At 48.5% G+C, this 24,776-nt stretch overlaps 1 protein-coding gene across 1 annotated transcript; it reads right to left on the minus strand.

The window, feature by feature from the left end:
• Positions 1–344: 344 nt before the first annotated feature.
• TBX22 (T-box transcription factor 22) lies at positions 345–8,067 on the minus strand. The gene is made up of 8 exons (XM_071442208.1): positions 7,784–8,067; positions 7,568–7,691; positions 7,159–7,260; positions 6,777–6,951; positions 6,402–6,566; positions 5,964–6,028; positions 5,798–5,883; positions 345–3,037 (listed from the first exon to the last, which is right to left on the minus strand). Exons 1-8 carry the CDS (start codon positions 7,917–7,919, stop codon positions 2,442–2,444), a joined length of 1,449 nt encoding a protein of 482 aa, XP_071298309.1. The 5' UTR covers positions 7,920–8,067; the 3' UTR covers positions 345–2,441.
• Between the last annotated feature and the right edge of the window lie 16,709 nt (positions 8,068–24,776).

The following is a 24,776-nucleotide window of genomic DNA, read 5'->3' on the forward strand; positions in this document are numbered from 1 at the left end:
TCTAGGCAAAGCCATCTATTTTGTAGCGTGAGTGAATCAGCTGAGTCACTGTTATGGATATGGAAAATATTCCTATGCCAGAAGGCCCAAGGAGCTCGGTCAGCTCTGAGGTGGCCTTGGTGGGACATGACAGAGAGTTATGACTGCTTGAAAACACCACCCAAATCCTTTTTATTTCTTAGACTTTATTTCTTTCCTTTTGGAAGGATAAAAGATGAAGATGAAGGCAAAGAAAATGGAAATAACCCTCAGATAAAGTGGATCGAGCAGCTCTTCTCACGCCGTGCCAACCTCTCACCCAGACAAATTGATATTTCTGGATCTGCCTGATGAGCACCCTCCCAAAGTGTGGCACCCCTGGGACACGCTCAGACCTTGCAGGGACCAGGCTCTGGGTGTGTTTTCCATGTGGCTGTGATGAGGGAGGGTGGTGAAACCTGGGATCCTACGGGACCCACGGAGGCGCTTTGAGATCCAGCTCAATTCCACTGGAATCTGCCGAGCATCATTCCTGGTGGAGCAAATCACTGCACCAAAAATATCTCTCCCAGTCATTATCAGTCACATTTTTAACCAGACACTGATTTACTGGATTACAGCTCATGGCCAGCAACTCTGGAATATCTTATGCAACCGCAAATATTTGGAAAATTGGAAGTTCCCTGTTGCACAAATCCGTGACTGATCAGGAAGAGCCTTCCAGCTGCCCAGGAGTACAACCACATGTGGGGGCTGAGTTGGGGTCATTCAGCTGGACAGAGCCTGGCCAGGGCCAGCAGTGGACTTGCCACGGGAATTCAGTCACCACCAAATTGGAAATAAGGACTCCCAAGAAAAAAAAAAAAAAGCTTTTTCTTTTTTAATAAAAATAGTGAGATAAACTGCTAAGAAACAGCCCAAGAAAGCAGGTTTGTTAATTTTTACAGTTGTACAGACCATTTATCACAATTTCCCATTTCATACTGGCATCACTGGGGGCTCTGTGAACACCCACATCAGGAAAATTAGGGAAACCAATGTTGTCTGAATTTCATCAAAGTCTCATGAAAATAAAAGTGTAATTTTTGTTAATTTAGCAGCTTCTGATGTTGCTTGTTCTGGTTGGAATTTGTTATCTCTTAAGGATGAAAATAAAATCAAAACCCTGGTATCAGTTTTGATTCTTAAGCCTGTGCCTAATCCCTCTATTATGTGTTGTGCTTGAAAATATAAGATTAATCCCAAAATGGGGCTAGTCCCAACCAAGCCTTATTTTCCAATATCTGCCATCAATCAAGTGATAAATTTGACTTTAGGTAGAGACTGAACATCAATCAAATAAAGAATAAAACCTGTGTCCTGATTTATTGTGAGTTACATGGCACCCTTGGGAGCTGGACATTATTTACACGAATAACAGAAATATCCACAGGTTACAAGAAAACAAACAGGGATTTTGGAAGGAATTGAAAATCTTGTGTTCCAGAGCCTGTAGAGTTGTAATTCTCCATAAAGGATCTCTGTTCTCTGTGGGACTGAGCCAGGAACATCCCTGCCCCTTCCTTCGGGCAAGGCTGGATGAGATCCCACGTGGATCTTCTGTGTCCCTTGGGGCTGAGAGCTCTGGGTCAAAGGATTGTCCTGCAAGGCTCCTGGGGGTGTTTCATCCCACACAACTCTCTGAGATGCATCCTCCATGTCCCCAGCACGGATCCATCTCACCACGGGAGAGATGTGTGACCCCATCCTGTCCTTCCCACCAGGCCATCAATGCTGGTGCCACTGGAGGGTGTGCAATGAAAGGAGGGCTCTGGGCCACCCCTGCAGCTTCTCACCCCATCCATCTTTCATCCTGCCTTTCTTTACCCTGGCAGCAGATACTTGGATTTAAGGTATTTGATTTATGTCCCCACCCTGATAACGGAGGCATCTGGGTCTTGGAGAATGAGGGACTTTTATGTCGTTAATTAGGACCCATTAGAGCCAAGAGAACTTAAGAACAAGCTTGAGTGCTTGGCCAGATGTGGCTCCTTTGCCAAGTCCAGGTCCTGGAGAGTCCCTTTGAAATTAGGGATAAAACTTGAGTGAGTAAGCAGCAGCTCCCCAGGGCTCTGAGCTAACTAAAGGCAAGCAAGAGAGAGAGAAAACAGAGCTGTAGAAACACAGACATCAATGTCCCCACTCGAGAGTGCAAATAGTAAAAAGGTGACTGACAGTTTGCTCTTAACCTACAACTGTGACATAAATGTGGCCAAAAAGTATCACCTCAGGGTCATCTCAGACCCTCCCAGATCCTCCACCCTCCCAAACACAACCCTTCTGTCCACAAAATAAAAGGATTAAATGCCTGCCCACCCTGCTCCTGTACCATGCAGCATTTCAGAGTCAATAACTAACGAGCCCCTGGCTATGAAAGAAGGAAGGACTTGCTTTACACAGCTCAGAAATATTCTCTGATCCCACTAAAGGCAGTGGTTAATTGTGGGGTGCCAGTTGGAGTGATTGCATCTGCCGTCCCTCAAAGCAGCCGGAATGCTGTCACTCACTTTGAAATGCCCTGCTGCATTCATCAGTCTGGATGGCACAGAGAAGTTATAACCATACAAGCCATATGGAGGATGTAAAGAACAATTAAGTGCTTCCCGAGCAATGGGACTTGATGGGAAAATGTTTCCAGATGCATGTAATCCATACAGCATTTGACCAGCAGGACCGGGGGCTTGTAGGCACTGAGCGTTTAAGTCTTCGGCTTTGGCGTTTTTCAGGGAAGACAGTTTGGGCACATCCACCATGAAGTGGGGTAAAAGGTGTGGGTTGGTGGCTCCCAGTTTTTCGTGGCTCGGAAGGAGGAGTGCCTGTTGTCTCAAGAAGCTCGTAGGGCAGATCTTGTAGTAGAGGGGCACGTTGAGGGGGTGCAGGAAGCTCTCGGGGCACGACATGCCCAGGTTGCTTGCAGGCAAGTGAAGCGTGGGAGGGGAGCACGATGGAGAGAGCAGGGGGTTCAGAGGAGAGGGGGTCCCACCGCTGGAGGCCACTGGAGAAGAGCTGGAGCTCCCACCTGGAAAGGAAAACAGAAATCATCCAGGCTGGGCTAACTGGTGTCCACAGCCAAGCAATCCTCGGAGAACTCCTGCTCCCGGCTGCCGGTGTCCATCCAAACACGAACCTGCTCCAAAGACCAGCTCCCGGGAAGTGGGAAGATCTATGCATAAATGGTTATTGCTAGCTGGTATTTGTCTAAAAACAACATTTGCATGTGTCTAATCCCATTCCTTGGACTGGGATCATGGTAAATGCAGCTCCATACACACCTGGATCCATACCTGGCTGCACGACCGATAACCCTCCCCTGCTATACCCACACCATTGCCATTTCAGGTTCCCTATTTTTTCATGCATATTCCAGACAGTTTTTTCCCCCTTGGATATAAGAACAAAAAAGCATATTCAGCCTGATGGAGAATTTTTTTGTACCTTCCTGCTCACAGGAATTGACTCATTTCACTTGGCTTCCCAAGCAATTTGAAACGTTCCCCTGAATGCTATCGGTGTCTCCAGAAATTCAAACTCACAAGTCATGTGAACGTCCTCCTTTCTCAAAGGGATGAATGAACACTTTCAGAATTCAGGAGAAAAGCAACCCCAAGGAGTAAAAATGAAGCAGGGATGGGATGGCTGCTCCGAGGTGGGAATGGTGCAGGGAGCAGCCGGCCCTGGTGCTACACAGATGCTGGTTTCATCTCCCGCCTGTGGAGAGCCAAATGTCTGCTGCACACTCATTACCAAATTCTTCCACAGGGTTTCCCCCTCCCCCCACTTTATTTCAATTTCTTACCAAAATCACAGGAAAGGATGTAAGGGAATGTGGATCCATTTGTGCTACTATTTACATTCAATTCCTACAAATACAGTGCCTGGCTGGGATCTGATCCGACTTGACACGCAACCAGCGACCCAAAATCAACTGTAAAACTGAACCATAGCTGCTGGTATAGCAAATTGTTAAAAAAACCTTAAAAACACAAAGATTTTGAATGTGATGCAAATTAATTTCCAAACTCCCAACAAGCAGAGCCTCTCACAGGCCAGCCCTTGGTCACAATAATCCAGGAAGGTTTTGTGGCGTGAGGGTCTCACCCTTCCCAGCTGATGTCAGTGGCTGCTTCAGTCCTGACATCAGCAGGGCAGGGTCCAGTCCTCTCTCCCTGGACATATCCTGATGTCCTCCAGGGCTCAGGGACTTTGGGTCACGTAAAATACGGGATTGAGCTGATATTTGTGTGTGAGGCAGCGAGGGAATCCCTACGTGGCCGGATACAGCAGAGCAGAGCAGGGTCAGTATCTGCTGCACTGAGCAATAATCTCACATCCCGAGCAATAATCTCACCCAAACTCCACAGCAAGTTTGGGAATGGGGATTGCAGCAGAAACGATGGAGCAGATCAATGAGCAGGTGTTTTCTGCCCTTCCTATTAGGCTTAAAAATAAAAATTCTATGGCAATTTTTTTTCTTCAGCATGTTAGTCATAATTCCTTTTAATTTACCTCCTGGTTTTAGAGTTTTGGGATTTCAGTTTTATGGCTTTTCTTCAGAAATATATTTTATTAGCAGTAGAACTTCAGATTTTGTTATATTTATATCAGTCCAGGAATTCCGTCCTGAAGAAAAATACCAAATAGGTTAAACAAGAAAAAAAAATTTCAAAAATCCCAGGTAGCTGTAATATTATATTATATTATATTATATTATATTATATTATATTATATTAGTACAATAATATTTTAATGTCCTTAACATTGCAATTGCTGTTGTTTCATTCCTCATGCAGCTCATCCACCACCTCCTCTCCCCTGGCAAACAGGCTCAAAAGGAGCTTTTTGCATAGGATATTTTCTAAAAATAAAATTAGTAAAAAACCTATTCATAATACTAATAAAACTGCTACTACTACCACCACCAATAATGATAATAATTTTAGTTCTCTTTACAACTGATAAACCTCTTAATTTCTCCCGAATCTGATTTCTTTGTGCAATCATTTTTACGCCTGCAGAAAATGAATTTTTGCTGTGATTTTTGCAGCATTTCCCGGCAGACCCAGGGGTGACTTGGTGTGTCCCAAAACTTTGAAGAGTTCCTTTCGTAAACGAGAATTTAACTAGCGACTTTAAACCCAACTTGGAGGGTTTAAAGGGTTTAAACGAGCTGTTAGTTTTTTCCCTTCGGCGCTATGAACAATCTGTTTTCAAATATTACTTTCTGAAGCCGTTTTTCTGAGAAAATGCTATAAAGGACCGGTTGCTCTTGTCAGGATGAAGGAGAGCATTTTCCCGGAAAATTTGTCCTCCTCTTCTCTGCATTTCTTTGCGACTGCTGCATCCTAAATACCAGATAATTTTATTTTCTGTTGCATAACGCATTTGTCGGCGCAGAAGCTGCCGCTGCAGAAAGCACGGGCGGTCACCACTACCACGTTTGTAGTTGATATTCCCAACCCGGTTGGAAGCAATTAGTGTAACAGGATCAAAGCCGGAACAACCCGACTCCAAATTAGCCTCCTGCACACTCAGATATTTTTTTCCTGCCCATCTAACTCTGATTTCAGCCGGGGGCTGGAGCAGCCCCGCGCCCTCATCCTGTTCTTCCCGGCTTCTCGCATCCACTTTCACAGGAATTTTATCCAAACCAACGCGGAATTAACTCTCCCAAAAGCAGGGATTCGTTTTCTGGGCGCGCCTCGTTATCTTTGATGGTTCGAGCCGCCCGAGGAGGCTCCGGGCGTGCGGCCGGGAGGGGCAGCGAGCGGGGTTCACTTACCCTGGCTGTCTGCGCCGAAAGCCTTGAAGTCCAGGGCGAGGGGGGGTCTCCACGGGTAGGTCTCCAGGAGCCCGTCCAGGACCCCCCTGCGGGGCGAGAGCGCCTTGAACGCAGCCGCGGGGCCGGCGGGCGCGGGGGGCGGCGGCGGGGCGGCCCCGGCCCTTACCTGTTCCTGCCGGGGTCCCGAAAACCTTTGGCGAAGGGATTCCTGTCGATCTTCAGCTTCGTGATCTGCAGAGTGAAATCAAGGGGCCGCTGGGGAGCGGGACGGGCTGGGAGCGGCGGCCGCGGCCATCCGGGCTCTCCATCCCCCCGGCTCCCGGTGCCATCGGGGCTCTCCAATCCCCCCGGCTCCCGGTGCCATCGGGGCTCTCCAATCCCCCCGGCTCCCGGTACCGCCGGGGCTCTCCAATCCCCCCGGCTCCCGGTGCCATCGGGGCTCTCCAATCCACCCCGGCTCCCGGTGCCATCGGGGCTCTCCAATCCCCCCGGCTCCCGGTACCGCCGGGGCTCTCCATCCCCCCGGCTCCCGGTACCGCCGGGGCTCTCCATCCCCCCGGCTCCCGGTGCCATCGGGGCTCTCCATCCCCGCGACTCCCGGTACCTGCTGGTTCTGGTAGGCTGTGACGGTGGTGAACTCGGTCTCCTGGAAGGAGAAGGTCTGCACCCCCTCGGCCGGCAGCGACTGGATCTGCGCTAGATCGAAGCGAGAATCCTGGGCGATAACGTGGACGCGGGGCTTGTACTTGTGCATGGACTGCAGGATGATCTGTGCGGGGGGACAGGCGGCTGAGCCCCCCGGAGGGAGAAGGGCAGGAAGAAAACCCGAGGCGAGGCTCAGGGAGGACCCAGCGCTGAGCCCCAAGGCAGGAGGGACCGGCCCCCGCCCTCCCGGCGCTGCCCCCCGGATGATGCTCCGCACCCCGGGGCGCTGCTCTGCCCCCGCCCGGCCCCCCCGGCGGGGCTGCCCCACACCTACGTGCCCCTTGTCGTCCATCTCGTTGTTGGTGAGCTTCACGCGGTCGAAGCTGATGATTTGCCTCATCCAGGTCTCCCCCGAGCAGGGCGAGTCGGGGTGGATGTAGAGGCGCGGGGTGATGCAGGAGTGGTCCGTGTTCCCCGCCACCATCCACTGCGAGCTGTGATAGACGTACCTGGCCCGGGCCGGGCCGCGTCAGCCGCCGGGAGCCCGTCCCCACCTGCCCCCCACACCTATAGATTCTATAGGTGCGTGCGGGCCCCCCAGCATCCCTGTGTGCCCCCCGTGTCCCGCTCGGGTCGCAGATCGCGGCCATCAGTGCAGGACGGGTCCCGCGGGGGTGTGGGGGTCCCGCCCGTTCCCCCCGTACCTGTACCCGTACCTGTATCGCTTGGAGTCCACGGGCACGACGTCGATGGCGATGTAATATTGCTGCAGCGGCTCCAGCCCCTTCACCTTCACCCGGACCGACGGGAACATCCTCCTGCGGGCACAGGGCACAGGGACAGCGGCTGAGCGAGAGCCAAGAGGGGCTGCGGAACTGGGAATGGGCGTCGGGAGGAAGGAAAATCGAACTCAACGAAAATAGAGGGAAAAGCGGCGAACTAAGTGAAATATCTGAACAGAACAGAGAAACCCGGGACAACGAAACAAAGCAAAAATAAAAAGCCCAAGAAATAACACTGTCACCCCCCAGGAAAAAAAAAAAAAAAAAAAAAAAGAAAGGAAAAAAAATAAAAACCGAAACGGGAAAGCAAAGCCCGAGCGCGGCGGCGGGGGCCGGCCGGTACCTGCCGGCCTTGGTGATGATCATTTCGGTGCCGATGTCGTGGAACCTCCTCCAGAGCTCGGAGCCCTGCAGCTCCACCTGCACCCCGCCCGCCCGGCTCTCGGCACCGGCCTTGGGCCGCTTCTCTGCGGGGAACACAAAGGGCAGGGGGCGGCTCGGGAGGCTGCCGGGGCCGGGGGCCGCCCTCGCTCCCCTCCGGGCTCCCTCCGGTACCCACCCGCCTCCGGGGCTCTGCGAGCCGGCCGGCAGCCGGGGCCGGGCTCCTCATCGCGACCCTCCGGCACCTTCCTCTTGGCCGAGCGTCCCACCAGGGCTTCCACCGAGAAGGCGTGAGCCCGGGAGCTGAGCGCCATCCCCCCCGGGCTGCCAGGGGTCCCCCCGGGCGGCAGCGGGGCTCAGGCGGGCGGCGGCGGCTCCATCCCGGCCGGCACCCGGCGCCCCTCGCCCGGCACGGCTCCCGTCGGGGGGCAGCGGCCACGGCGAGATCCTCTTGCATCCAACTGAGTCAATAGACGGCTGCAGCCTCCTCTGTTTGTTTTGGAAACTGGTGGGAGCATAAGAAACATTGAGTGACATTTCATGGGAGTAACGGGGGGGGGTTGGAGGGGGAGGGAGGGGAGAGCCACAGGGGTGGGGGGGGGAGAGGGGGAAGAGGAGCCGGCCCCGTCTAGGATCAATAAAAGAGTTACTGTTCTCCATTAAATTGTAAAACTCAAAGAAATTTGACATAATTGCACACTAGGGGCCACTTTTCCAACAAAAGTGCAAATAACGTTTAACCAGAACCAGCGCAAAAGGGAAAAAGAAAAAAAAAAGGAAAAGAAAGAGGGAAAAGGAGAGAAAGGAGAAAGATAAAGAGAAAAGAAGGAGAAAAGGGGTAGAAAAAGAAAGAAGAAGGCAGGAAAAGATAAATAAAAGGGGAGGAAAGAAAAAGAGGGGAAAGAGGGATACAAGGGAAGGGAGCCGTGCCCCGCTCTGGCCCCGCCGCGCTGCCCCCACGGGCCGGTCACGCGTGGCCCCTCCGGTGTCCCCGGCACGACACACCCGGGGCCACCCCTGGGCTGTGACAGCGCCGGGCAGCAGTTCCGGCTTTGTGTCCCGTTTTTCTTTTGCTTTTCGTTTGTTTGGTTGTTTTTGGGGTGATTTTAAGGCAGCCCCGCCCGCTCCGCCACCCCCCCCCCCCCTCCCTCCCCGGCTCCGCTTCAAAGCGCGGCCCCGCCGCCCGCAGCAGCTGCGCTGAATTAGGGGCAGAAATCCCCGTTTTCCACCCGGAGAGTCCCGGGAAACTCCTGCGCGTCCGGGCAGGGCAAGGTCGGGGCCGGGGGGCTCCGTTCGGGACCCTCAGGTGCGCAGGGAAAGCGCTGCGCGGGCTCTGCGCGGCATTTTCACCCCCGCGCCGGGAACCTGCCCGCCCTGCCCAGGCTGGAACCCCCGCGCTGATTTATTTTCCATGCGGGAACCCTCCCCAGAGCCGGCAGCAAAGGGGATTCTGGGGCTCAGGTGGGTTTTGGGGAGGGGAGAGCGGCGTCCCCGCTGAGCAGGGGGGTGTCCAACCCCCCTGGCCCCGCAGCCTCTCCCGGCACCGGGGAGGTCAGCCGGGATAAATGAGCCTTAACGGGAAAAAAATGTGGAAAGGGATAAAATTCACAGGCCAGCTGAGAAAGCAGGTTGAGGAGAGGAGAGCTGGCTTTGGGACAGGCAGGGGAGGTGCAGCATTCCATGCTCTGCTTCCAGGTGCTCCCAGAGTGGCAGGGAAGCCCTGGTACCTCCAAATGTTTCACTTTTCAGGATTTCTTGCTCTGTTTGTTAGAGTTGCTGTCCTGTGTGCACATTCCCAAAGTTTGGGCTGGCAGCAGGTTGTCCTTGTGGAGAACATGGAATGGTTTGGGTGGGAAGGGACTTTAAATCTCATCTCAATCCATCTCCTGCCATGGCAGGGACACCTTCCACCATCCCAGGCTGCTCCAAGCCCCATCCAACCTGGCCTGGGACACTTCCAGGGACCCAGGGGCAGCCACAGCCTCTCTGTGCCAGGATTTGTTCTCAGATGTGTATTTAAATTGTCCCAGACTCACATTCTTGTCCTCAAGTCCCCATCCCAAGGGTGCTCCTTTCTCAGCTCAGGGTGGGCACTGCCCGTTGATGTTAACACACATTTATAACTCCCTATACCTTTCTTAGCACACATTTACACATCAGATTCCTGGCATATCTCACTGGGACAGGGATTTGGCCAGGGAAAAGATCTCAGAAGAAGTGAAGGGGTGCAGATACAGCTGCCGAAAGTCCAAGCTCTGCATCCAGCCTGGACACCTGGTTGGAAGCCGCATCTTCTCCAGCTGCTGACCTTTCTCCAGTGCCAGCTCTGGTGTGGGCAACACCTGCAGCCTGACTGGGGAGTGGAACGTGGCTATCCCAACTTCCCAAAGTCCCATAGCTGTAATCTGAATTGTAGGTGGATTTGGCCTTGTGTTACTCCATCCTTCCATGGATCTCCATCAGCAGTGGCCTCTGATGTGGTTTTGTTTCCTACAGGAATGTCCAGTCCAGGTGCTCCTGCCTGATGCCTCTGTGGGACAATGTCCAGCCTGCTGCCCATCCTCTGGAATGTCATTCCACAGGATAATGGTCCAGTGTCCATGCCAGGAGGGCTGGAATTAGATGTTCTGTCAGGTCCCTTCAAACCAAAGCATTCCATGATCCCTTGTGGCAAGAAATGGATGGGGAACCGGGCAGGAGGAAGAAATTTGGGGTTGCCTCTTGCTCCTAGGCAGGATCAGCCCCACCTATGCAGATTTAATTCTCCTTACAAAGAGAAATTAATCAGATTTTATGAACATGTTCATAATTAGAAGAGCATAAGCTCATGATTTCGAGGTGACTGGCGGGTCCTGGCCAGCGCTGATGGAAGCCAGCTGAGGGCATGGAGTGTGAACCTTTATCTCTGCTGACATGACATATTATTAAAAAGTATTTCGAGTAATCTTTGATTTCCTCAGCATTGCAACACATTTCAAGAACTTGGCCGGGGATCAACTGAGCCTTTTTAATTTCCTACACTGAAAAATAAAACAAAAATCAAGCCCGATTGAGATGATATAATCAGGAACATTTTGAGGGTTTAGGTCAAATTAATGTGTCAGAGAAGGGTTTTCAGGGGACTTGGGGAGCTTTAATCTGTCAAAGGCTGACTCAGAGCCTGCTTGGGCTTTGTAATCTTATTGTCTTTATGGAATTATGGGATGGAATGTCCTGAATTACCATCATCAGAGAGTCTAGCAAATAATCAGTTGGCATAAAGTTCAGAATAACTAAGTTAATTTTAAAGCTAGTGTTGCACAATATGCCAGAAATGTTTGCTTAACTTGGGAATGATCTTTTAATACTGTCCCTTAATGTGTGAAAGCACTCAGGTAACCTCCAGCCACAGCCTTGTCCAGCCACTTTTGGGGCAGATTTTAGGAGATGGAGCTCTTTCCAAGCTGTGCTCGATTTTGCCAAGATTTGCTTTGCATTTACCAAAACAAAAGAAAAAAACCCCCAACAAATCAAACCAAATCTGCCTTTTGGCTTAGGGGGTAATATTTTAATATCACCTGAACTCAATTTTGCGTCTAATACTTATCTCTTTTATATCTCCACTCCATTATGGATTTATATAGAGCTGCAATTATAAATTTGGTATGTGGATATATTTGGTTCTAATGGATAAATTCAATGATTGTTCAGGCCAAACTCAAGGGTTGCTCATTCTTTGCTCCACAAATAATTAGCAAGAAAATATTTATCCATTTAATGTTTGGGAAAGTCCTGGTTTCCAGCCCTGCAGTCTCTGATCAGAGAGGTGCAGCCCCATTACCCAAACCCTGGCCCCCAGGAGAGCCTCAGCCATTGCTTCTCCAGGGTTAATTAAATGATGAGTAGTCGAGTTTACAACTGGGTGTGCGAGCATCTCTCTTCCCACTGGGTGTATGTGAGGTGGGACACTCTGAGCAATATTTTGGGTGGTGTAGCTCCTCTTCTGTTGCAGGGAGCAGAGCAGAGAGTCCTGGGCTGGTCCCATGTCCCTGAGTGCTCTTCCAACCCCAGCCTTGGTGGCACCAACTACATCCACCCTTTCAAACTCTTTCCTCTGCTGTAAAAAAGCATTTTAGGGTTGATTTAACCCTTTTTGCACATGCTGCTAACTTGTTGCTCCAGGGATCACCTTCAAGTTTCCTTTTTTTCCTGGATTCCCAACCTTGCTGCTACCAGTAAATAAAAATGGAATTTTTTTTTGATCCAAATCTATTTGCTCATAAATGAAAGAGTGCCAGAACAGTTTGGGTTGGAAGGGACCTTAAAGCCCATCCAGTGCCACCCTCTGCCATGGCAGGGACACCTTCCACTGTCCCAGGGGGCTCCAAGCCCTGTCCTGACACTTCCAAGGATCCAGGGGCAGCCACAGCTGCTCTGGGCAACCAAAATCAAACATATAAATATGTAATAAATATAATTGAACATGCTGCCTCACATCTGCCAGGGGCACACCTGCACTGAGAAATGCAAGTGAATATCCAGTATTCCATTGTGCCAATAATGCCCTTTCCTTGGAGGAAAAAAAAAAATAAACTTATGGATGAGACTGTGCCACAAAGAGCTGCCATGAGCCAGCAGGGAAAGGGATGGGAGGTTTATTATGGGAGGGTGTAAGAGCTGGAATTGAACAGTTTCTGAATGCCCTGGAGAGGCTGCAATGAAGAGGTTGTGAGGCAGCTGAATGACCCTTCTGGGGGCTGGAAAAACACTGGGTTGGGTTCTACAGGAGCTGCAAGTGCCAATATTCAACTTGAATTTTTGTAAACGAAACCTCCATTTCACAGGAGTCATTAACTAATTAGTCATTAACAGATTAACAAATATTTCTTTTTCCTAAAAATCTTTCAAACAGAAACTGCTGAAGACTGAGGGATTCTTGGCAGAAAACACCCGTGGTAGTGTGAAACAGTGCTCAGGAGATTGTTTTCCCTGACATTCTCAAATATCCTGTTCCCCAGCACAGCTTTAATTTCATTCCATGATTATTTTGCCCCTCATGAACTTTGAAGAACCTCTGTTCTTCTGTGACTGTGTCTTCTCTCCATCCCTGCTGGGCTGTGGCACCTCTGGGCTGACTCCATCCAAACCAGGAGGTGATGGCAAGCTATCCTTGTCCACAGGACAATCCCGAATTTATTCCATGGCCAAAATCACAGATCTGAGCAAGAAATGAGCAGTTTATGGTGGTGGCCAACCAGTGCTGAAGTTTCTTGGTTGACCTCCTAAAGAGGTCCTTCACCTCCACTTGCGCTGCGTAAGTTAAAGATAAATTAAAATAAATCTCTGTTATGTTACTTTATACATAACCCCCCCTAGAGTGTGCACAGGGAATAGGATTAAACCTTAAGGAAATGATTCAGTGAAGTAAAAACAATACAGACGGCATTTGGGGAGAGTTAAATCAAATCAGGGCACTCGGACCCCTTCAGGATGAGAGAGGGGTGGGCAGTGCTCACCTCCCATGCGGGGAAGTCAAGGAAGGGTCAATAATGCCCTTGTGGGGCGGGGTAAGGATGGGACCACATCGGGACCTGTCCCCACAGGAACCCCCTCCAGCTGTGGCTGGTGCCCTGCTGAGTTTCTTCTCTCACTGGGGAGAAGGACAATAAATTAAGAGGTTTGCAAGGAAGCTTTCACTCATCTTCATGGTTTGGAGTTGTGAGCTTGCACTCGGGTTAGGAAGCGGCTTTTGAAATTAAACAGAAAAGATACAATCTTAATATTCCATGAGATGTGCCAATACAAATATCTGTCGGCAGAGATGTAAAATAATAGCTCTAAAAGCAAGGAAGAGAACCACATGAAGTTTTGGGAGCAGGGTGATGTCAGCCCCCGGCCCAGCGAGATATTCTTTGTGTTGGAAATTAAAGCCGCATGAACTCCCTGCGCAAAGCTGGGTGAGACTCTGCTTTTTCAGCCACCCCCTCAGGGAGGATGGGTATTATTTTCTGGTTTTAATTTTAAATTCATAAATAAATGTGATTGACTTGCCACCTAATAACACTGAGTTGTGCAAAATAAGGATAAAGTCTGTCAATTAAGTCTGTCAGTGGCTGGTGTTGCTGGAGCGGAAGAAAATCGGAATTAGCTGAACTGGTCAACAAAATTCAGCTTCATGAGGAAGAGGAATTCAGCTCAAGAAGAGGAAAATCTGCCTCCATGGTATTATCTCCCCTTCCAAAGTTTCTTCCTGGCTGCACTGGGTCACAGGCTATGGAGTGTAAATTATACAGCCCAAATCAAACCCTCTTTTGCAATAAGGGGAGAAGAAAACCATGCAATGATTTAATGTAAGAAACAGCTCAAGCTACGGCTTTCTCTTGTTTGGGAATGTGGACAGTTGTGCTGAGATCCCCAAACCACTCCAACCCATGGAAATTAGCACATAACCATCTGGCCTGGTGGCTCAACACCTCCCGTGGCCGTAAATTCAAATCCCAGCAACCTTAGCAGGGGATTTGCTCAGAGAAACGAGCTGAGCCCTCAAGTAATGGAAAAACAAGGTGAGCTGGGAAGGCCTTGAGAGAGCTTTGGTTCCAGGAGGGAGCCAGCTCCAGGCAAGCATCCCTTGGCTCTCAGCAGGGAAAGGGGCTCTGCAGGAGCAGCTCCTCTTTGACTCTTGGTGTCCCATCCATGGCTGAGCTCCCCAGGCCCTTCCCTGGCATCCACCAGCTCACCCAGCTCTGCTCCCTTGGTGTTTCTCCATCCATCAGGATGCTCTGTCCCAGCTCCAAGACTCTGTGCAGTGCTGCCAGCTGTGGTTTCCCATCCAGGGTCCCCAGGACTAAAGTGTGTGGGTGTTCGAGGGGAGATCCCCCTGTGTGAAACATGAAATCCTCCACTGGAAATGCAGGGGTTTCCCACCCTTGGTTGGAGCCCACACTGCAGAGTGGGAAGCTTCAGAGGGCACAAAATAATTTTCCTTGCTAAGTGGAATACACTGATCTTAGTTCCTTGCCTTGTGTGGGTTTTTAGCTAAGCTGCAATTAAAGATCAGGAATATGGATTTAATATCTCCAATCGAGAGCATCTGCCCTCACCAATGAATACTCTGCCCTGCCAGCCATGGCCAGAAGGCTGAGCCATGGTTGTGGCTCACCCTCAAAAAAAAATTGCTTTTTCCTCACCTTCAAGACCTGGAAGTAGCAGCTGAGTCTAATTTGGGCTCTGCAGGTTTTACCCATGGAAAGTTGTGTATTCCTTGCACATCTGGTTGTGTTCAGGGGGATGTTGCCTTTCAGTGCTGCTCAAGTCTGGCTGTGCCCCTTTAGTTCCTGGGTAAATTGTCCCTTTCCCTATGGGAAAGCCACTGGAACTCTTTGGAACAGAATTAGTAATTCATTAGCATCCCCATGGGTGAAGGTTTAGGATGAGCTCAGCATTAAACCCAGCACCAGGGCAGGTTTGGTTTCTCCTCCAGCAGTGCCACCAAAGGCAGGAGGTTGGATGACTCCAGTGCTGCCAGGAGAAGTTGTCTGGATTTGGACTTCACTCTTCCCTCTCCTTCCCCTTTCTCCTGGGACAGCAGAGCCCAGAGCCCAACTAGGGCAAGGGGAGTTCCCATAAACTGTAGGGAGATGAACTCTGCTTTTCCCTGGATTTCTGCCTGCATTTGTGCATCTGCTCAGAGTTATTGTCCCATGTTCCACAAACTTAAAGCACTTCCATGCTGAACAGAATTCCTCCAGTTCACTGCAAAACACAACAAAACTCAGCCCTGAGGATGCCAAAGGCTCCTGCTCTGCACATCCTCCAATTCCCAATCCCAGCAACAGCAAACTCAGGGAATCACTGAGGGGTTGTGAAAGCTCCAGCTGCAGCTCTGCCTTGTGCTGGAGGGCAGGGGAGAACCCCAGGCTTTCCCTGGATGTGCTTTCCTGAGGGATTTTGTTGGCATGGCTCACACCCTGAGCTGTGGGATGGGGAGAGGCTGGGAAGGAGCAGGACCAGGGCTGCTCTCCCGGCATCTCAGGGGCCAGGGCTGCTCAGAGCTGGAGCTTCCCACCCAGAGATGGGGCAGGAGCTGCTGCCAGAGCTGTTTGGCTGCTGGAGAGACTCAGCAGGGTTCAGTGGGCAGTGCCTGATGGATCCCAGTTGGCTCAGGGTGATCCTTTCTCCATCTGAAGGAGCATCCTTCCCTCCCTCCCACAGCATCCCCTGACCCGAGGTGGCTTCTGTTCCAGCTCAGAGTGGAGGTAAGAGCACTGAAAAACAACTTTTCCTCAAATTGTTACAATTCAGCATAGAGCAGGGTGGTGGTACTGGGTTGACAGTTGGATTTGATGATTTTAGAGCTCTTTTCCAACCTTAATGATCCCAGGATTCTGGGAGATAAGGAATGGATCTGCTCTCCTCTAAGTCATAGAGAATAAATACACAAAACACAGCCCTGGATTTTTTTTTTTCCTCTGTAATATATAACAGAATTAAAATGCAACCAAGAGAATTAGTAAAAAAAAAAAAAATTAAAAACCTCCTGTGTCCACGGGTGGCAAAGAGAGTTGGGTGACAGAAGAAGGGGTTCCCTGGATCCGTGGGTTTTCCTTTCCAAGTCCCACAAACACTGCCCCAGATCCCTGGAGTTGTTGCATGTGCGAACAACCCCGAGTTTGAAAACTCTCTGTTTGTTTGCCTTCCCCCAAATCAAGAACACATTGAGAATGATTTGCAAGACAAAAAAAGCAAAGCTTTAATTTATCCAGGTTTAATTTATCCACTCAACAAATAACGTGGAATCCCTTTTCCTACCGGGACACCTGCAAAGCTCCTGCTGGGATCCCGCCTGTGCCGGAGCCGCTCCGGGAGCTCTCGGGCACTTTTTAAGTCATAAAGTTCCATAAAATTTAAAGTTTAAAGAGAGAAAGTTAAATTCAAACCTGTAAATTTTTAAACCTGTTACACTTTCCAGCTCGGGGTCTGTGCCTCCAATTGGAGCTCAGATCGCTGTAACCAAGTGGGGTTGAAGGAAAAATGATACTTTAAAAAATTTTTAGTGTTTTCCTTCTCGTGTGTCCCAGGTTTGCATCTGACAGCTGGGTCCTCCTTCCCTGGAGGAGGGGGAAACAGGATGATTGATTCTTATTAAAGGCAGAAGGAGCTGGGGGAAAAAAAATCAAGGGGAAAGTGTAATGCAAAAGTGAAATTTAGATTTTTAAATTTAGATTTCAATTGTCAAGAATTTCAATTAAGATTTTTCTATGTATTGATTTGAAAACTAAAATAAGTGGAATTAAGTCTGTCCATGAGTCCACTTCGTCATGTCATCAGAACAGTTCCACACATAGGTAAAGAAACCAAACTGCAAAATATAATTAGTGAAGATCCCATTGTTCATAATTTGTTCATTATTTGTCATTTTTTTGTTCAGTTCTGCCTTTGATTTGTGCCAAATTTGCACTGGCACAACCCCGACACCCAGGGATTTGTTCAGCTCTGGCTGGCAAAACCCATCCCAGGGATTTTCCACCACTATGGGAAGAGATTCCCCAAGCTCTGGGATGGAAATTTGGGGTTCCCCCCTCCAGCCACCTCCTGGTCTGTCTGGGATATTCCTGCAAATAATTCAGGGAAAACTTAAACCCAGCAGCTCCTACAAAATCATTTTGCTATTGGATTTCAATCAGGAAAAGCATCAATCCTATGGAATATTGTGTTATATCCCACTGGATCTCACAAAAATATTTACAATAAACAGGTTCTGATGGCAACTTCTACCCCTCTGACTTGTGTTGGGTGGAAGATTCCCTGAAATGTAGGAAAATTTTCCACCAAAATTTTAATGAACCCCAATGTTCTGGTACCTTTGAAATCCGTGGGAACTCTGGCACTGATTTTGGGGCACTCAGGATTTTGCACTCCATGAACAAAGGTACTGAAACCTGGCTTGGTTGCAGAGCACAAATGATCCTGCAATCCTTTGTTTGAGGAGGGAATATTTCTTCCCCCACTCAGAAAAGCCCTACAGCCACAAAACAGGAGGAAGAAAGACTTCACAATTAACCCTGGCTCAAATGAAGAAGGATTTTAAGTTCATTTAGGTCCCTTTTTTTCCCCAAAAAAAGCCATATCACTTTACATTTATAATGTTGGTATCATCCAGTACTTTAAATCAAATTATAGCTGTATCAGGCTGCTTAACAATGTTTCTTTTTAATTAAGTTTACCAGTCCCAGATGCATTTTTTTTAAAGAAAGAAATTAAACAAACGTAATTAAATTACATGACAGGGGTTAGGTAAGACAGCAAACAGCCCAGCAAAAATACAAGGATTGATAAATCCTTTTGGATACTCACGTTTTGCACTTTCCCTACACCCTGTAGTATTCCAAGGAGCATCCTCGAATATCCACAGCAGTGTCCAGAGCCCTCTCCCTTACTTAAGAAATTACCCTCAGAGATATTTTAAAATCTTGCTGCCACAGAGATTTTAAACAGCCCAGGAAGTTCCTCAGAAAGCTGAGTATCCATGAATTCCCATTAATTTCCCTGTGCTGCAGACACTTGAGCAGAGCATCAGATCTGCCTGGTTTGGGGGCTCTCCTGCTGGGGGTGCCCAGAGCATCCCCCTCCAGCCTCCAGCAGCAGCAGGGAGCAAGGGAGAGCTTGGACAGGCAGGATCCGTCCCCATGGGATTTCAGCTTTATGGGATTGATGGAGCGGCACCAAACTCAGGGTTTGCGGTGGTGCTCAGGTTGCAGGAATTGGATAAAGGAGTGAGCACTGCACAGGAAAAGGCAGCTGCATTTTTACTGAGAAAATGGCACTGAAAATAGGGATGAAGGGAAAGGAAGGGGAGCAGGGCTGGGCAGTGGGTGGCACATGCAGACCTGGAGGGATCTGTGTTTTCCTCAGCCCCTCTGAGCCCACACCCTGGAGCTGGGCTGAGCTCCCAGGAGGGCACTCGCAGCCAGGACACCCCATCACTTGAATTCCTGTGGTTGAAACAGCACAAAAACACCCAGTGTGTCCACCTTTAGAGGACACAAAAATTGTCAGGAGGAGGGCAGTGGGGTTTATGGCAGTGAGGAAAGCCCTGTGCTTGCACACCCTTTTCCAAGGAAGCTCTGGGCACGGCCCATTGCATCGGCTGGAATTTGCACCCTGGGCAAGACACGGCCACGGTGAGATTACTGGGATTTTTATAGGGGTTAAAATGGAATAATCCCATGGAGGGAGCAGCAAATCCCTGTCTCCAGCCCTGCAGGAAGCAGATGAGCAGAGCACTGAGAAGCCTCGTGGAGCTGGGAAATCCAGAGGATCCCAGGACAATCTGCCATCCCCACGGAGCCGTGGGCGTGCACGGGGAGCAGCCTCCCCATCCTCTCCCTGATCTCCCCGACTCCTGGATCTGCATCTGGGGCTGCAAGGATGAAGTCAGCCCCGGAGCTGCTACGGGCTGGAAGTGATTTCACCGAGCTGCAATGCACATGGATTAATTCCAGTACTGTAAAGTCAACATGGGTGAACACTGGCTACATCACAGCCTTCATTACTGGGGTCTGGAGCGGCTTTGGATGAAGTAATTTCCCTGGGGTTTAGCACTTCCAAAACATATAGGGCGTCCTTCTTGGATTGGCCTGGAGAGAGGTCCCCCCCCCCACAGCCACCCCAAATTGGCCTTTATCAGTTGCACATGGACCCCTGTGACTGTGAGGGGCTTCAAACGAGGCCCAGATGGGCCGTGGCACACGATGCCCAAACACCGGACACATGGAATGAGGCTCAGCTCGAGTGCACACCATGGATGTTATTAATAACAAATGAGACAACACTCCCAAATGGGCCTTCAAATGGGAGAGGATGTGGGATGAGTGGGGATCAGCGATTCCTCCATCCTGCATGGTCACATCTGCTCCTGGAGGGTTCAGCGCTGGGATTTTGGACACTGGGAAGCCAACACTCACCAGGCTGCTCAGTTTGGACTTTCCCAGATTTGAAATGAACCCTTTCCATGCAGGAGGTGTTTATTTTGTCTTTTTCCACCTCAGTTATAAACTGGAACCAAATCCTTGTCATGTGCAATTTGCTTCCTTAGCAAACAGTTGTGCAAATGTGACTCAGTTTTGCCTGGGCACCAGAATCTTTTCCCAGATAGAATCCCAGGATGGTTTGGGCTGGGAATGACTGTAAATCCCATCCAGTCCCAAATTCTGGGCAGCTTCCACTATCCCAGGGTGCTCCAAGCCCCATCCAACCTGGCCTTACACAACTCCAGGGATGGGGCAGCCACAGCTTCTCTGGGGACTCCTGTACCAGGGCCTCCCCACCCTCACAGGCAGGAATTTCTTCCTAATATCCCAATATCCCATCTAACTATCCTACTAATATCTCAATATACCAGTATACCATCTAAACCCAGCCTCTGCCAATTTAAACTCAAGTTCAGCTTCCTGCATGAGCCACCCCACAAAAAGCAGCTTCAACTCCTTCATTTGGCATCAGGGGCTGGGTGAAAGAGGCTTTTAAGGGTTCCTAATGGGGTTCCCCTCATCCCCTATTACTTAATTCACTTCCAAAAATTCATTCACTTCTTCCTTTCACAGCTTGATATTCAGCATCAGCATTCAGGTCCTGGTTCCCTGGCAGGGGACAGAGCTTTAGAGTGGATATTAAGAAAAATTTCTTCAGAAAAAGGGTTGTGGAGTCCCCATCTCTGGATGGATTTGAAATCCGTGTGGATGTGGCACTTGGGGACATGGGGCAGTGCTGGCCCTGGCAGTGCTGGCAGTGGTTGGGCTCTGGGGATATCAGGGGGCTTTTCCAGGCTGTGGGTGCTGGGATTTGGGGATGGCAATACAGGAACTTTGGGGTGCTAACACTGGGATTTTGAGGTGCTAACACTGGGGGTTGGGGCATGGTGATTCAGGGGTTTGAAGGTGATGGCACAGGGATTTGGGGATGCTGACCCTGGGATTTGGGGGTGGTAACACAGGTTTGGAGGATATTTACACTGGAATTTGGGGAATTTTAACACTGGGATTTGGGGAATTTTAACACTGGAATTTCGAGGTGCTGACTCTGGGATTTGAGGGATATTAACCCTGAGATTTGGGGGATTTTAACCCTGGGATTTGGGTGATATTGACATCGGAATTTGGGGGACATTAACCCTGGGATTTGGGGGATTTAAACCCTGGGATCTGGGTGATATTGACATGGGCATTTGGGGGACATTAACCTTGGGATTTGGGGGACATTAACCCTGGGATTTGGGAGTGCTGACCCCCGGCTATCGGGTGGTACCCGCCCCGCGCACATCTTGGGAGCGCGGAGTTTTCCGCGCAGCCCGGGCTGATCCAAGCCTCCCTCCTGCCCTCTGGAGGCGAGTCCCCGCTTTTCCTCAGCTCCCGATCCTGCCAGAAGCCGATTTAACTCCCTGCAGCATCCCACACATTTCCCCGCATCTGGCGCTCGGTCCGTTCTCGGTTTCCTGGGATGCTCGATGGAAATATGAAATCCTCTGGTTTCGAGTAAATACAATTTTCCAGTGAATCCAAAGGCAGCATATGCAGCCCATCCCATCCCACCCCATCCCATCCCAACCCATCCCATCCCACCCCATCCCGCTCAGCCGAGGGGAGGCAACACCACTTTGGGATTATTTTTATGATCGGAAACAAGGATTTCTCCCTCCCTGTTTTCTCTTGTGGATGATCTCGAGTGGGAACACGGAATTTCCTCTGAAACTCCAGCAGGGAGAAGGGGATTGATTTTCTCTCTCTTTTCCTATAAAGAAAATATTTTATACAAAATAGACCTGTAAATTCTAATCTTAAACTAAATTATTCCCAGCAGTGCCAATGGCATCGCTGGCACTGGGACTGGGATGGGACTGGAGCTGCCAACTCCTCTCATGGTGACAAAAAGCAGGAACAGACCTCAGGCTCCTTCCCAGTTTCTGTGCTGTGTTTTACTGGAAAATGTAGAAAGTTAATGAATTAATTTTTCTGGAGTATGAAGGAGAAAAGAAAAATTCACCTCGAAGAGCTGCTGACTCCCAGGGTTTATTTAACTCTGGTTGTTATTTAATTCACATTTTAGAAAATCATCAATAATATTATCCTGCTCTTTAATTACATATTTGAAGCCGTGTAATAGAAAATCAAAGGGAAGGGAAATGTTCTGATTTGATTCCCAAGTGAGTGGTTTAGCAGTTTTGCAGTCACAGGGATGTGGCAGCATCCAGGGAATGATGATCCCGGGGGATGAGTGAAGCCACAGCAGCCAAGGGAGCTCAGATGGGGCTGGGAGAGCTCAGTTCTCCCCTTCCCCCTCCTTCCCTCAATCAAAATTCAATAAAATCATTATTTTTAAATCACCTGGTACATTTTTAAACATTAATTTTCATTGGTTTTATGTTAAGCCCAAATATTTGCATAGAATGACTTTTTCATCCAATTCCATTGGCAGTAATTGTCAGGAGTATTCTGGGATAAAAATGGTCATTGTTACTTCCCAGATTTTTCCTAAAATGCATCCATATTATAGGAGCTTTTCTGGATAATTCTTGTCCTTTTAATTAAAATTGTTACACTTTTCTCCCTCTCCTCATCTTTATTTTATGTCTTTTTCTTCCTGACTCTGGGCTTCCCAGTGTGAATCTGAACTCAATTAAATACAATCGTTCAGACAAAAATTACCCTGGAAACACCTTGGGATCACTCTGGGCCTTTTCTGTCTTCTCCTCTAAATTTTAATTATTATTTTTCTGATTATTTTATTGACTATTTTCTGATAATTTTATTGATTGTTTTGCTGGTTTGAATTGAAGCTGGTCATTGCAATAGGCTGGAGGTGAGGAAGGAACTTAAGTTTTGGGTTAGACCTGGCCCAAATCAGCCCTAAATCTTAATATTACATTTTTAGAATCTGTCTAACCAGCAAAACCCATCTCTTGCTCCTTGATTCAATAATAAATTACATTTATTTTATTTTATGTTATTTTAGTCTAGTCTAATCTACTTTATTTATTTTTATTTTACTCTTCTATTTTCATTATTTTATTTTCTTGTATTTTTCCCTTTTATTTTCTTTTGGATATTTTGTTTGGTTCTGTTTTATTTTATTGCATTGTATTTTATTTTCTTATTTATCTATTTTACTTTATTACTTTTAATTTTACTTTTATTACTTTATTACTTTTATTACTTTTAAAAAAATTTTATTATTTATTTTATTTTATTTTATTTTATTTTATTTTATTTTATTTTATTATTTCCCTTACTCTGCAGCTGATTCTCCCCCTATCCTGGCAGGAATTGCTTCATCCACTACAAAACCATTTCCCAGCCTCCTGGAGCTGCACGGAGTCAGGAGATGTGAGTGACACAGCTTTGGGAACCTCTGATTTCCTCCTTTTTGTTTTTCTGATGGGTCCAGATTCCTGCTCTGAAGGGCAGGAGAACCAGGATCTCCCTCTGCCCTCTCCCAAACAGCCCCAGCTGAATTCCTGTAAAATATTCCCATGTAAAATACTCCTGTAAAATCCCCCCTTTCTCTTTCCCAGCTTTTCCTTCCAATGACAGTTTGTAGCTGCTCCTGAGGAAATTGAAATAATTTCCATTTTTTTCCTATATTAAAAAAAAAATAAACTAAAATAAAACATTGGTTTTATCCAATCCCTGACCTGACCCAGCCTAACCTGAGGAATTTGGAAATCCATTTTTTATTTTTCATTTTTTATTTTTCAGGGATCTCACACCCACAAGCTGCTGGCTAGGGATGCTCCAGCAGCATCTCCCCAAGGAAAATAATCCCAAAATTGGACCATTCCAATATTCCAAAATTCCAATATTCCAAAGTTCCAACTTAGACTGTCTCTCTGAGTTTGAAGCAGCAGCTTTTGGGAACCTCAAGCTCTTCATTCCCACATTTGCATCTCTGGGACTGTGGAGCAGGAATGGTCCAGGCACGGGCAGGATAACGGCTCAAAAACATGGAAAATGGTCAGGATGGGACATGTGGAGCTGGAGGAGTTCCCTTGGCTTCCTGCCCCAGTAAAAAGGTTTTTCCTTTCATGGACTTTCCCAACACCACAGATTTTTTTTCTCCTGGACCGAGCCCTGGAAGGAGCAGCTCCAGACAGAGCGAGATTTTCCAATCCCAGAGTCCTTTCCCTGCCCTTTTCCACCTTCCCTGCTCGTTTTGCTCTATGACAAATTATTTTGGAGCTGATAAGAATAGAAACCTGGCTTTTGTGGGATCTAAAAAATATCAGATATTGGAGTTCTGGACCCAAAATCCAGGGAGGAACACGAGCATTGAGCTCCCTCCTTGTGCCAATAACTGGGGATAAAAATCCACCTTCTGGGAAAACAAGGATCACCACAGGGTCTGCTGATAAAAAGTATCAGCTTTTCCCAAATTTCTGGGCTTAAACAAAGGTTTCCAGCACTTGGAATGTGAAATAATTTTCCTCTTTGCCGAAATGTGTTTTTGGCAACAGGAAAACAGGAAACCAACTTGGAAAATATTAACGAAATGGAAACCGAGATCGTAAAGAATTCCGGGCTGGAGCCGTTTGCAGCTTCCAAGATGCGACTGTGGCAGAAGCAGAACCCTAAACCAATTAAAGGCAATTTAATTTGGGAAGCTTCTCACGGAGTGAAGGGATCTGGCGAGGATTTGGGATGCAGGGAGACGTCCCAGCCCCAGCACCTGCGAGGTTATTGCTCCCAGAGCCAGAGCCAGGATTCGATGCAGATGTGCCCCGGAATCCACTCCCTGCTCCAGCTGCAGATCCCAAAAATGGGCTGCTCATGTGGTGTTCTTCCCTAATTATTAGGGAATTTGAGGGTTTTAATTGTGCTGGCAGATATTTTGGAAGGGTTTGGGTTTAAGGCTGGGTCCTGCTGGGCTGAGCTGGGAATTTGTGCCATGTGTGGTTCATAGGAGCACAGGGAATGCACTCCAGTGGGAAAGATTCCTATAGAAATCCTATAGGAGGTTAATTTAAAGGACAAAACAGAGGAATAAAATGAGTCTCTGGGTTTGCTCCATTCATGGGTGCTGGGGAGCCTTCTCAGCATAATCCAGAGTGCCAGACTGGTGTTCCCCAGGATGAGCAGCCTGGAAAACCATTCCTCCCTCATGTGCTTCCCCTCTTCCCCAATTTTCTGCCGATTGAAACACAC

The sequence above is a fragment of the Agelaius tricolor genome, unplaced genomic scaffold, assembly GCF_023055355.1.
Source record: "Agelaius tricolor isolate 1412-34295 unplaced genomic scaffold, bAgeTri1.0.p SCAF_17, whole genome shotgun sequence".
Taxonomy (NCBI): Eukaryota; Metazoa; Chordata; class Aves; order Passeriformes; family Icteridae; genus Agelaius; species Agelaius tricolor.